Below are 14,125 nucleotides of genomic sequence, written 5' to 3'. Positions count from 1 at the left end.
TTTTAAAGTTAATTTTAGACACTAGATTTACACAAAAATATTAAGGAACAAGGGAGATATGGGCTCCACAAGTCGAATATCCTACAAATCAGATTTTACAGGAACCCTAACTTCAAATAGCCATAACTTACAAAATATTAAAGCTTTTTTAGTGATTTTTGAGCTTAAAATTAATGGAATTTCGTGTAGAATATGAATATAATTTTTACAAATTTTTTACAAATTCAGAAAACAAAGAAAAATAATAAAAATAAGAGAGACAAAAACTAAACATGTGCAGAGTTGTGTATCCCCTCAAATTAAACATGATTACATGATCTATATAAACATATAAAATAAATTGAAGACAAAGAGCATAGAATTAAAATATTGTGTGGCCTAGATCTTGAAAAGAAAACAATAAAAACTGACATTCCAGAAATCTTGTATGAAAATCTTCTTGAAAAAAAGAAAAAATAAGGAAGAACTCAAAGAGTCTTGAATGTCTTTAAATTTCTTATAGCTTTAAATTTTCTCTTCCTCTTTTCTCCCCTCTCCTCTTCTTCCCTTCTCTAGTAGGGTATTTATAGGGTTTTGGGAGAGAGGTGTGATAGGGTTTTGAGTCTTAAGGTGATAAAGTTTAGATGACTTAAACAACTACGATTGTAGAATTCAAATAAGACTGGGATATGGGTGAGGTGTTTCAACTAATAGGAAGACAGGAAAAAATGGAAGGCACCAATAGGGAGCGAGGAAGAGGTGTGGTAGGGTTTGGAGTCCTAGGGTGATAAGGTTCAGATAACTTAAACAACTTAGATTGAAGAATTTGAGTGAGACTGGGATATGGGTGAGGTGTTCCAACCAATAGGAAGAGAGGGAAAGGGGGTGGCACCAATAGGGAGTGAGGAAGAGAGTGGGGTCAATGGGGAGAGAGATATTTTGTTATTTTAATTTTCAGAAAATAATTAAATGGGTCCCATTTAAAATTTCTAACTAGGCTTTCTTAGGCCTATGGAGTCCAATTAAACTTAATTAGATCCATTTAAGAACTACCCATATTAAATTTAAACAAAATAAAATTTTATTTAAATTTAATTAAATTAATTTCCCCAAAACTTTATTATTATTATTATTATTTTTAAGATCATACCACGAAATTAATAATTCAGCTTCATGCCTCCAATTACATCTTACAGTCATATAATTTTTTCATCATCGGGTTTCCTACGGCCTCAATGCACATACTAATCACAAAATAAGGGTCTACACAAAGCTCATCCGCCTGGGCGATTTCACAACTTATCTTGCAAACTCAAGTTAGCAAATACTTTGCCTACTTGAGTTTGAGGGGGGATGTTAGAATACAACTGCCATATTTGTATTAAGCTGTTATTGACCCAATATTTTGTCATTAACCTAATATTACGGACCTTGATTTAGGCTTTAATTTAGGCTTTATTTTTGCTACCAATCTTCTTTCTTTTCTTAGCTCAATTATAATTGTATATATAGAATCCTGTAAATCTTGTAATACACAGATTTAGAAATACAAAATTCTTTCTTTTATCACTCCTAATAAAAAAAAATTAAGCCTTTTAATGAAATTATAATTTAATTTAATCATTTTAATTTTGATAATTTAATTCAAATTCGTTGATTGTTAAAATTGAAAGCCTAAATTTAGTCACGATAATAATAATTAAACCTTAATTCCAAACTAATTATGATTGATTATATAAATTTTTTTTTGTCATTTAGATCTATTTGAAACTAATTCCGTATTATTCTCTCTATGCCATTTTAGGTTTTCTCTTTAGAGATGGCAATGGTCAGATTTTTATTAATACACAATCCGGTAAAATCCTAATAAAATATTTCAGTATTATGTAATTGATTTAAAATGGATTCGGATTTAAAGAATAATATCTGTGACGGGTTCAATCGAGTTTATATTTTATATGCTGGGTATCAATTACTCAGATTCATTTATATAAATACTTAACTAAATATAAAATATATGTTTTTTATAATAATGTTTATAAATTTTATATATTTTATTTTAAATAAAATAAAATTATATATTTTATGAAATTATTAAAGTTTTAAAACATAAATTATTAATAAAAATAATTTTTTATGTAGATTATCAATTAAAATATATAAAATTAATAATAATTACTTTGGAACTATTTCAAGCGGTTAAGAATAAATTTTAATTAGATTTGAGATCAACACTTTACCTGTTGGTATCACTATTCATCCGTTGCTATCACTATTCATCCTTTCATTTCACTCATTTTATGTCAACTAGATAAAACTGCAACAAACTGAAATTGATCAAAATAGAAACCATTGAATTAAAATGCAAATTCGTGAAAGAAAATTTGTAATTAGAACTTTACAATAACAAAAATGGCATACTGAAAGACTACTAATTATATATATATTATATATATATATATATATATATCATACAAAATTGAAATTATAGCATGACAAATAATGCCTCTTTTATATCAACAGGCAATAAACCTTAACTTAGTGGTACTGAATTTGTCTCTACAGGTGTGAGATCTTTAGTTTGAGTCCTCGGCAGGACAAATTGTGTACATTAAAAAAAAATGCCTCTTACATCACCCCAAAAAAAATTCTATTCCTGCAGTTACAGGTTTGAGCACAAAACAATTATACAATAGAATCAAGCAAATATATCCTCAGTTATAAATGATTACTTGTTAATGAACATGATTTCAGAAGGGAACTTAAGGTGGTTTATAGCTAGTTGTATTGAAGCCTCATACAAAGCAATTCCAACACTAACAGAGAGATCCAGACATTTTCAACCATTGGAATCCAAATGTTTCGACTGCCAAAGGTTTCGCTTTTACAATCAGGCAAGGCTTCAGGTGGTAGGCCACTTGTTTCTGAGGAAAAATGAGGTAATAACCTCTTCTATATATAGGAGAATCCCTGCAAATTCGATCGGACACAAGTTGTAGAATGTTTACTTCAAGAGATGTAGGTTAATTTGCTGGTTTAAATCCAACAAGATATAAAATTGTGGGAGTATCACAGATTGTGATACAATGAGATTCATTGGTAATCAGCAACACAAACAATTTCATGAGGATGGAATCTCTAACACCAGGAAGAGATCAAAAGCATGGAAAACAATACCGAATGAGTTGTTGTTCCTCTTTTAGTAAATGCTAACAAACGCTTATCACCTTCCTGCATCAAAGGAATAAAGCCATTAAGAATCAGAGAAAATGACTGTTTTAAAATTCCATTATCAGTTCAAGAAGTAACCTGTTGCCTGAAGTAGTCTAGTAACTCTGCCCAAGAGTCTTGAACTTTCACAACCACGTATCTAAGACAGCGAGTTAATAGAAGACGGGCAATTAGCTATAATTGTAATAGGAGTTGGATATCAGACAACTAAACAAAAAATTTCAAGTGCAGAATGGAAATATGACATCTCAAAATCGAAACACAGTTCAGTTTAACATGCTGGCAATTGTGTGAAGCAGGAGAGGTAAGCTTGTACATCATCAAGTAGTTTCAAAGACCGCAACAAGAAAGAAAAACAGTATTTTTCTCCATGTGTTAAAGGAAGCAGAAAATGCTATGAATTCAACTTTTAAGGATTAAAAAAAAAAAAAGTCTATTGTCTTTGCATTTTTGATTGTTATATCAAGCAACAAGTTCTTCAAAACCCCGGCACACATCTAAATGTAGCAAACAGAAAATTTTGCAGAGGAATCTAATGGGAAATGATCCCATATAGAAGATATGCAAGGATGCGGCCGGTAATCCAGTCCAGCACACTTTAGTTTTCTCACATCAACTCGGAATCCTAGGGGCTAAAAGAGGAAGAGATGCTCATTGAATGTCAAAAAAGAATTTATACCAAATAAGATGATGAATTTCAAGGATAGGAAAATTATTTATCTTTCTGCCAATACAAAATTAAAGATAAATAAATTAAAGAGAAAGGAACTGAATTTTCCAGTCTGCAATATTCACCCCAAGTAGGCATAGCGCAACAGCCGATGCTGCACGTGTTCTGTCAATGCAACCTGGGATTCCTGGTATCTGCCAAGGACAAAATAAATATTTCTCGGAGCAAGGTGACATATTGAGGTAGTCTGCAAGCCCAAGAAACAAGAAGGGAAGTGTATTTTCATTGCCACCAAACTTCAGGGTGCAAAATTACTGATGTATATAAAGGGAGTAGTAAAAAAGTGTCAATATCGTGGACGACTATTTAATTTATCCCATAAATGATTTAAAATAGTTTAAATTTCCCTCTTTTTCTGCACAAACACTAGATTGGTAGAAAGTAACCAGTGACAATTTACTCCACATTAACCTACCTATCATTGCAAGCAACTTCTATAACCAGTTTCTACCAACTAGTAAGAAATATAGGCGTGGTTCACACTGCAGAAACACATAGCAAATGATATGCTGGAATGTGATTCAACCAACCAACCTTCTATTTTGTACTCTTGTAGAGCATGAAGACTCGATGCTACGGTACCAATGTTTTGCTGGTTAACAAATCAATTCTGATTAAGATTGGCTTAAACACATTACTGATGGAAAGCTATGCATTCTGCTTAGATTTCTTCTTCTTTCTTTCTTTCTTTCTTTCTTTCTTTTTTTTTTTTTTAACTCCCATTCTTACAAGTATAGACATTCAATTAAGGCACACATGTCGCAGGAACCACCTAAATGTTACATTCAGCACATCATACATGCAACAGTACTTTTGGACACAGAAGAATCAACATGAACTCCGATGGCTTTTCTACCCTAACTCCACCCAGACACCGTCATTTAACTGGCTTCCTGAAGAGACCCAAGCAGGCTAGCAGAATCTTGTGTCACGCTATGGTATATAAATAAAACACAGGCTTTGATATTTATGCCTCTTGGGAAAATGACAATATCCTGAAATCAGTATCGCATCAATCTTGGATCAATTGGCTCCAAAAGTGTAGACATTAGTTCCACTAAATACAGAACACAAAGGTTCAATATTTTCCCCCATTCTTTGCTCATTCATTGACATTTATCTAATTGTAAACAAGCTTAAATTCACATTTAAAAAAAAAAAAAAAAAAAGCTCAAATCATTCAACCCTGAACAATAAAATACCAAGACAAGTTTCAAAACCAAAATACTTACATCATTGAGACACAATCAATACTGAATTTGCAATTGAAATACAAAATTCTGAACCATTTGAAGCTTAAACTATGTATGGTACCTGAGGAGACACTAATACCACTCGAAGAAGCTTATTTCGCGGGACTTCAATAACAGCCTCATCCATTCCATGTGGCAAAGAATTTCCATCTCCTCTTTCAGCTACAACCACAAGAAAAAACAAGAAAAAAAAACCCACAAAAATACCAAACATACAAATATACATATTCAGATGTAAAGATGGAGTCATACATAAAGAACATTGAGAGGAGAGACGCGTTGGTAGAAGGAAGAGCAGAATGGAAATGCCTCTTCTTGAATTGGGTTAAGTAGAGAGGACGCAAAAGAAGGGTTCTTGAACTGAAATGGAAGGGTTAAGGGCTTATGGCTATGGGTTTAAGCTACCGCTAGTGTCCATTGTGCGTTGCAGTTGGGTTGGCAGGCTTCGTTCTTCTATCGAAGTTGCTGCCATTTGCCCATTCTTTATGTCCACAATTGAATAACGAACCATTTTCAATTTGTTTGTTTCATCTTATTCCTCACTATTTTTCATAAGAATATTATTATTATTATTATTATTATTATTATTATTATTATTATATAGATTTCTCTTGAGAAAATGATGTCCAAAAGCTAGTTGAGGAGAAGTGCTTTAGTGATACTAAGTTTTTATACATATGTGCTTGACATAAATTTAAATTAAAATTAATTAAATTTAAATTTAACTAAAATTATTTTAAATTTAATTAAAATAGGATAAATAGATTTTAATTGGTTTAATTTAATTTTGAATTAAAATTTAAAATTTTAAATTTTTAAAATAAAAAATTTTTAATTATTAAATTTAATTAAAACAAATTAAATTAAAATTGAAATCAGATAAAACAATCCCAGCCTCTTGGGATTAAACTGTTAGTCTGATTCCCATCCCAACTTGGAATTAGACCATACTCATGCAGTTATGCCTTTATAGAATCCTATAGTGATAAAAATAGATAATTTCTAAAATTTTATAATAATAAATAAGATAAATTTTAATAATTATTGTTTATTTACAAAAACTCATAAATTAACATGTTACAAAAAATTAACAATAAATCAGAAAATAATTAAATAGTAGTTAATTTTAAAAAATATTTTCCCAACAATTATGCCTTTATATATATATATATATTTTTTTAATTTTTAATTTTTTAATTTTTTTTTTTTTATTTTCCACAAGGCATGAAGGCAAATTATATAACATATATGAGAAAGCAACCTCTAATCAGAGCCCTCATCCCTCTCTCGCTCTCTCTCTCTCTCCATCTCTTCTACCTCGACGGAGACGGTTAGAAGATAAGAGGTCAGAGATTAGCTCAATATCTTCTTTCAATACCTATCCCGAGTAATAATCTTGCGATCGACAATTAAAAACCCACGAATTACTGGTCTAGGTCATATTTTTCACTTCATCGAACGCGTTTCAGGTACGCTTTTTTGGAATTCCTGATTGTATGTGATTTCTAGGTTTTTTTCCTTTTAGTTGAAAGTTAATTTTTTTGGCTTTTTGTTTTGATGTGTGTTTATTAGGTGCAATTTTTTTGGGGTTTGTATTGGTTTTGTTTCGTGGATCTACTCTAATTTTGAGAAGAATTGATTGAAATTATGTAACCAAGGAAAGGAGATTGAGGTTTTTTAGTTAGTGTTAGGGTTTTTTTAATTTTATTTTTATTTTTATTTCTATAGCTATACGAGGTTTGCAAAGGTGATGTTTTTGTTGTTGACCTCCTTGATTGAAGAATATGATGAGCCCTCCACATTCGTCTTTTTTTTTTTTGTGGCTAGGAGAAAGGAAATTCGAGATGGCAAGGATGAGAGTTATATAGCTAATAATGGGTTGTTTAGGGTAGAGAGCGATTTTAACATTCGATATGCTATTCTCCTTTATATGAAAATTAGTGGGAGTGATTAATTTGATGTTCTGGCTGCTTGAATCTTTTTGATGTTCTCAAGTCTAGCATTCAACTTTCCTTTTTTTTTTTAAAAAAAAATGTTGTTTATTCTCTTGAAAATTAATGGAGATGTGCAGCTATAAAGGTTTAAGTTACTTTATTCCTTCTGCAAGTGAAATTTGAATCTTTCTCGTGATAAAGGCTTAGTTGAGTTGAGTTGAGTATTGTGCGGCAGAAGGTGTTGCTATTCTGAGTGTAGGCTTTCAGTGTTTGGTTGGTGATGATGTTAATTTTGTAGTTGCTCATTAGTAGAATAATCAGTTATTTTCTTTTTATGTATTATTTATGTTTTCTATGGAAATTATGGTCATTGTTGTACTAATTAATGTAGAAGCTCATAGTCATAAAGATCAGTCCTAAAGATTAACATTTATGTCTAAATAGCTTGAAAGCTTATTTGTGACAGTGGCCTCCTGTAGACAGCCTGAGTATAGTTGGCCCTTTGGAAATGGATAAAAAAGCACCTTCTAGTCTTTTTGTTAATGATGGTTCTTTCATGGAGAGGTTCAAACAACTTCAGCAAGACAAGGGAAAGGACCAGGAGAAGGATATAGGTGCCGCAGAAAAGGAATCTAAACCCAAAACAATTGTTTCAGGGACACTGAATCCTAAACCTTCTTCTGGTAAAATAACTATGCAATTTAAGGCTAATAGTGCAAGCAAGACCCCACAGCCTCCTTCAGGGGGCAAACTTGCTTTCAGTTTGAAACAGAAGTCAAAAATTGTCGCTCCTCCAGTTAAGTTGGGCGAAGATGAGGAGGATGAAGATGAAGCAGATGCTGGGAATGTTTCAGGTGATACATCAGCAAAAAGGCAGAAGTTGGGTCAACCAGATGCCTCTGAACAATCAAAACAAGTGGATGTTGGTAATTACTGCTTATATAGATATCCTTTTTTCCCCCTCTTTTGATTGTAGTTGCAATTGAAGGTTGTTGATTTTTTTTATTTGGACTTCTTGAGAAGGGATTACACTAAAGTTACTTCTAATTGTTGCACTTAGTTTGATGTTTGATAACTTCTCCCTCTGCTGTTAATGCCAAATAGGACTCTAGCTATCATTCATAATTAGTTAGAAATTTAGAATGCACATGTTCATTCCTGTATTCATTCTAGAAATGCGTGAATTTGTCCTGAATTATTGTGTTCTGGTGTTTGTGTTGTACATTCATGGTTCTTCCCATTACTCTTTTCATCTCCTCTCTTGTGAAGCATATGATTAGACTAAATGAAATGATTGTGCCTAAGTATCCCTTTCCCTGAAACAGATGGAATACCTGATTATTTGATTCTAACCAGTTTTAATAGTTTCTGTTGTCCTTTGGCTTGAGATGTGTGCATCTCTTAAACCCCCCGCACCCCGCCCCCCCCCCCCCCCAAAAAAAAAAAAAAAAAAAAACTCTTTTCAGCTTTAAAAAAATTAAAATTTGTCCCCTTCATTAAGTAAGTGCGATCAAAGAATCATTTGGACATGTCTACTATGATCTTGAACGGGCAAATGAAGAGGGCAAAACATTCTTGAATATTTCTTGTCTGATGAATGCAGCTTATACCTTAAGTACCAATCAACATTGGTGGAAAGAGATGTTCAATGAAAGATTTGGCATATGTGGCACGCCTGCTACAGAGTAATTTGAATTCCCTTGTTCATGCTCTTGGTATTAATCAGTTTTATAAGTGATGTGCAGCACCACCTTCCCCGAGTGATCCTACAGTGAAGAAAGTTGCAGACAAACTAGCAAGTTTTGTTGCAAAAAATGGAAGGCAATTTGAGCATATCACACGCCAGAAGAACCCTGGAGACACACCATTTAAGTATGTTATGTATAATATCACTTTATGCATTATTTTTTTCAATGCTTATATGTTCTTTCAAGTTGTGCCCTCAAAACTTCATATTTTATTTATTTCCAACTAGTTTGGGATTAAGGCTTACTTGTTGTTGTGTGTCATATTATTTTCAGATTTCTATTTGACAAGACTTGCTCAGACTACAAGTACTATGAGTTTCGGCTTGCTGAAGAGGAGAGGGCTCTTTCACAGGCTAGGGATTCTGAAATCCCTCCTAGTGGTGTGTAGTTGGATCACTGTCTTTGTATATAATAATATTGCCTGCTGAATTTTTGTTGGTTCATTTTCATGGAAAGTAGAGGGGATGTTCCTTTTCTGTTTTCAATTGGTTGCTTTTATTTGTATGTATGTATGATAGGATTGCTGAAGTTTCAAGTATGATGCGTATTGTGTACATATTATTATTATTATTATTATTATTATTATTATTATTATTATTATTTTCCCTTCTTTCTCTGAATCTAGTAGTGCCATTCTGAACATGTTTGTCTCGGCTTCTTAATGTTTAACATCTTAAAATGGCAATGCAAATAAATATGGCCCTAAACAGAATGGATTCGAGTGAAAAAAGATCATTGAACTGACCCTAACTAGTTTGGTATCAGGGATGTTATGCACTTTTTTTTTTTTTTAAAGATTCTGAAATCATTTGGTTTGTAAGTTTTCTCCTTTGAATTTTATCCATCTCAAGAGTGAAATTTGAATTTCTATGTAGGTGCTACAAGTTCTTCAGCTTCTAAACTGCCTCAGCAGCAACCAAATTACCAAATCCCTGCCTCAGCTCTATATGAAGCCACTGATGAGCCTGTATCGGTGACTTCAGCACAAACAACATCAGCAGGAAGAACTGGTAACAGCATATATTCCTCTGTTTATGGGGTTTGCATGAGAGTTATGTTTAATTTCTTTCCAATGGACAAAAAATTTATGTTACTTTTCCAATAGAAATGTTACATGCTAACATGCTGGGAGGTTAAATAATACAAATTTGCAGTGCTGCAATCGTGCATGAAACTTTCAGTCTCGGGTCCATTCAGATCCTTTTTTGTTAGTGTTTCTGCTCACCCTTCAGTGTTATGATACTTTAGTTTCTTGCACCAATTTTCCGTTCTATTCTTTTCTGTGTTTCCTATGTGTAATGGGTCCCAATGATTGTTCGTTTCTCATTTTTTACTCAAAAGATATTTCTCTTCTTGGATGTGCCAAGCCTGAAACTTCTTTAGATATTATGAATCAACTTCTAGTTTTGAATGTAGTTTAAAAAAGAGCTTTTGATCTTATACTGCATTTATTATTGCCATATGAATGAGGTTCAATATGGAGGCCTCAGGTTTACTGACTTACTTGTAGTCACATCATTGTGTTTACTCAAGGGTTTACTTTACCTCGTTGAGAGGTTTTTGTGAGTTGGTATGTCACCACCTTATTTGTTTTATGTGTAGTGATGATAGAATTGTTTGCTTGTTGGCTTTCATCTCAGGGTGGGACATGTTTATTATGGAATATTAATCAGTATAAACTGCTGTGTATTGCAGTTACTTTGGATATTGCAGCTGCAGGTGAATCTAGTGCTCCAGAAGGTACTGATCCCATAGCAATGATGGAATTCTACATGAAGAAGGCTGCTCAAGAAGAGAGGAGGAGGCAGCCTAAACAGTCAAAGGATGAAATGCCCCCGCCTCCTTCCCTTCAAGGTTAACATATGCTTCTTGTTTTTTTGACTCGAACAACTCTGGTGTCTGTATGATGTCTTCAATAATGGACTCACTTCTATATTTTCTTGGCACAGGACCTCCAGGAAAAAGAGGTCATCACATGGGTGACTACATTCCACCAGAAGAGCTTGAGAAGTTTTTGGCTAGCTGTAATGATGTAACTGCACAAAAAGCTGCTAGAGAAACTATAGAAAGGTCCAAAATCCAAGCTAATAATGTTGGGCATAAGTTGTTGTCCAAAATGGGTTGGAAAGAAGGTTTTCTCTCTCTCTCTCTCTCTCTCTCTTTCTCTCTCTCTCTCTCATATGCGGATATGACTCTTTCTCTTTCCCCCCTCCCCATTTGCATGCTTACTTCTTCACATCCTGTGCAGACATGTTCCCACAGGTACACATGCACTAAATTAATTTTCTTAGCTATGATTTTGGTTCTGTATTCCTGGCAGAATTCCATACTTTGTGTTGTTATTTACTTATAATACTTAATGTAGAATACTCTTGTAAATTTGGCGAGTATTGGCTTCATTCCGGTTTGCTTATTTTGTTTGGTGCAAACTGAATGGAGGCATAAAAAGGTAATTAGTATAATGAGTTAGTGTGAGCCTGATAGAGGATTAAAAGTAGGTTTCACAATTTTATTAGACAAATTGCAATCTATGTGTATAGATTCTGAGCGACCACTGAAGAAATTGTTGTAAAATTAAAATGGCTATATATTTTTTTATTTGGGATTTGAGTTAAGAAGACTGACTATTTTTGTCTGTGATGTGAGGAGCAAACTGTTTTTGCAGCTTCAATTAGGCAGCAATTTTTATTGTTGCCTGAAGTGTAATGTTTCTGAAATTTTTCTCGGACTTGTCTGTGTGTGTGAAATAATTTCCTAGTGCTTTGTTATACGAGGAAAAGACCTGTTAAAGGGAGCTGTGGCTTTCAGGTGAGGGACTGGGGAGCTCGAGAAACGGTATTGCAGACCCCATCATGGCTGGTAATGTAAAGAAGGACAACTTGGGTGTTGGTGCTCAACGTCCTGGAGAGGTGACTGCCGACGATGATATATATGAGCAGTATAAGAAGCGGATGATGCTTGGTTACCGCTACAGACCAAATCCTTTGGTATTACATCTTATTATTTTTACTTGTTATTCTGTGTCAAAAGTCTTTTCTTGTCATTTTCCTTTGATCGTATTCAGTAAATTATTGATAACATCCGCCTTAAAATTGCAAAGTTTAATAGTGCTCTCTTGTTTCTTCTCTGCAGAACAACCCTCGAAAAGCATATTACTGAGCAACCTCACTGAAGCTAGTTGTTTGTCAAGACCTATCTTTGGAAAATAAATAGGGATTGAACTACTTATTATACTTTACAAAGGAATATTAAATTATATCGTAAGACAGGATGATGCTATTTGTGAAATTGGTGTTCAATGACAAATTTATTTATTTGTTTTTCATATGGGTTTCATTTCACTAGAGTGGACATGCCATAAATGTGATCCTCTTGATATGCCTTTCAAGTAAATTAATTCCAATTAATGTCAATTGGTCAAATAATAAAAAAAAAATATTATAACAGAAAAACATATGTTAAATTTTGAATGAATTGAGTTTAATTAATTGTAAATTATGAATTAACATATTAAATTGGGTAAAAAAGACCATGCATAATAAATTTAAGGAGCGAAATGAAATTTAATCCTGTTGTTAATTAATGGGATAATATTTACAAATTATGTGTTAACAAAAAAATTTATAATTTTATAACAATTCTAATGATATAATATAATGTATTATTATTATTATTATTATTATTATTATTATTGTAAAAAGAAAGAATATGTAGAGGACATATACTTTGGATAAGCATGATGAAAGAGGCGATAGATACAACTCATTATTAGAGGAGCAATTTTCTTAAGTGTCGGAAAGCGAGGTATTTGTTCTTTACTGGCCGACTTATAATTCCTTTTTTTTTTCTTTATTTATAGCAAGTTTTCGACTTTTCAAATGGTCAATGCTCATCATTTGACCATGTATTGAAAAATTCTTCCCTGTCCACTACTATGTTCATTGCCTCGAGGTCGTCGGATTTTGTAAAAAAATTTTAATAAACTTTCAATTATTTATTTATTTGATTGAAATTTAAATTAAAAATTTTATAATTTTAAAAATAATTTTAATATTATTAAAATTAAACTTAAGTTTAATTATTATTTATCATTTTTATTTAAAAATGATTTTAATTGATAAAAATTATAAAGAAAACTAAATCTAGTTATGAATATATATTTTACTTTTTTTTTAATCTACTTTATGATTATCTTTTTTGATAATATATTCTTTAAAAATTAAATTATCTTAAAAGCATAATAAACTTTATCATCGGATAAAATTCACATCAATCAATAATCTAAATTATATAATTACATCATTAGTGACTGTGATTAATATATATACCTCAAAATCACATTTTACTAAATCACTCTAACCATCAAATTTCTTTGCAAAGAGTTGCTGTTAGAGAAAAATGAAAAAGAAGTAAAAAGGAGTGGAAGGTGATGTTGAGATTCCTTTTTTTTTTTTTAATGTAATAACAATTAAGCTATACTAGCTTCAAAGTACCTCCATATGTAATGCTTCATTATGCTTTTTGAGGCATGTTTCATGGAAGCCTATCAATCTAAAATTAATATAAAACTATCAATAAAAGTTTGTTCAGTTGATAAGACTTTATTAATGTTCTTATTAAATTAAGAGTTTGAACCTTATTAGCCATCCATTTTAGTGACTTATATATAAATTATACTATAATTCCATAATAAAATTAGTGTCATATCCTGATTTTAAATTGAGGAGTCTCCTATGAAAAAAATGAAAAAAATAAAAAATATTCGCTATGATCCAATTTTACATATGGCCATTGTGTCATGGATTCACTTTTCCTTCCATTTTTCCATTAAAAAAAAAATCATAAAATGCTTCTTTAAATCCATGCTACTCTATTTCCCTCACCTTTTAGGGTACACCTCATCTAAACAAAGGCACTTAAGATTAATTCATAATCACTTTTTATTTTTAATTGATATCAAAAACTTGTCCTTTTATGATCATTGATGATTTTGTTTTAAATAATAAAAAAAAGGAAGTGTTTTAAATTTGATTTGATTATGCATTTTTGGGAGGGAGAGATTCCATTTTTCCAATAAACAAAATCCAACCTTTTCACCAACCTCATCTAATGAGAGGATATGAGTCATATGAAAAGTGAATAACTAATGTGCTCCAATCAATAAGGCTGAAAATGCCACTATTAGGCAGTGTTGGTGACTCCCATTATTTCAATTGCCTACTCAAGTTTTGTTCAATTGTTTAAAATATT

At 32.0% G+C, this 14,125-nt stretch overlaps 2 protein-coding genes across 10 annotated transcripts; one reads left to right on the top strand and one right to left on the bottom strand.

Moving 5' to 3' along the window:
• Positions 1–2,488: 2,488 nt before the first annotated feature.
• LOC110643682 (uncharacterized) lies at positions 2,489–5,693 on the bottom strand. Of its 7 annotated transcripts, none has more exons than XR_009143580.1 (5): positions 5,446–5,693; positions 5,255–5,355; positions 3,289–3,349; positions 3,157–3,210; positions 2,489–2,949 (listed from the first exon to the last, which is right to left on the bottom strand). XR_009143580.1 is itself a non-coding variant. In XM_058135490.1 (5 exons), exons 1-5 carry the CDS (start codon positions 5,441–5,443, stop codon positions 2,932–2,934), a joined length of 444 nt encoding a protein of 147 aa, XP_057991473.1. In that variant the 5' UTR covers positions 5,444–5,693; the 3' UTR covers positions 2,489–2,931. The 7 variants fall into 7 exon arrangements, 5 of the variants coding, with proteins under 5 accessions (XP_057991473.1, XP_057991476.1, XP_057991475.1 ...); XM_058135490.1 differs by adding an exon at positions 4,006–4,127 and having other exon boundaries at positions 5,255–5,693; XM_058135493.1 differs by adding an exon at positions 4,006–4,074 and having other exon boundaries at positions 5,255–5,693.
• A 755-nt stretch (positions 5,694–6,448) lies between these two features.
• On the top strand, positions 6,449–12,200 carry LOC110643685 (SURP and G-patch domain-containing protein 1-like protein). 3 transcript variants are annotated; one of them, XM_021796146.2, is made up of 9 exons: positions 6,449–6,662; positions 7,607–8,053; positions 8,873–8,999; positions 9,149–9,255; positions 9,751–9,885; positions 10,571–10,729; positions 10,825–11,007; positions 11,684–11,862; positions 12,008–12,200. In XM_021796146.2, exons 2-9 carry the CDS (start codon positions 7,636–7,638, stop codon positions 12,032–12,034), a joined length of 1,335 nt encoding a protein of 444 aa, XP_021651838.1. In that variant the 5' UTR covers positions 6,449–6,662; positions 7,607–7,635; the 3' UTR covers positions 12,035–12,200. The 3 variants fall into 3 exon arrangements, with proteins under 3 accessions (XP_021651838.1, XP_021651836.1, XP_021651837.1); XM_021796144.2 differs by having other exon boundaries at positions 7,594–8,053; XM_021796145.2 differs by having other exon boundaries at positions 7,572–8,053.
• Positions 12,201–14,125: the final 1,925 nt, after the last annotated feature.

This window comes from Hevea brasiliensis, chromosome 14, assembly GCF_030052815.1.
Source record: "Hevea brasiliensis isolate MT/VB/25A 57/8 chromosome 14, ASM3005281v1, whole genome shotgun sequence".
Taxonomy (NCBI): domain Eukaryota; kingdom Viridiplantae; phylum Streptophyta; class Magnoliopsida; order Malpighiales; family Euphorbiaceae; genus Hevea; species Hevea brasiliensis.
The sequence above is the reverse complement of the archived record's forward strand: the minus strand, read 5'-3'. Positions and strand labels throughout refer to the sequence as shown.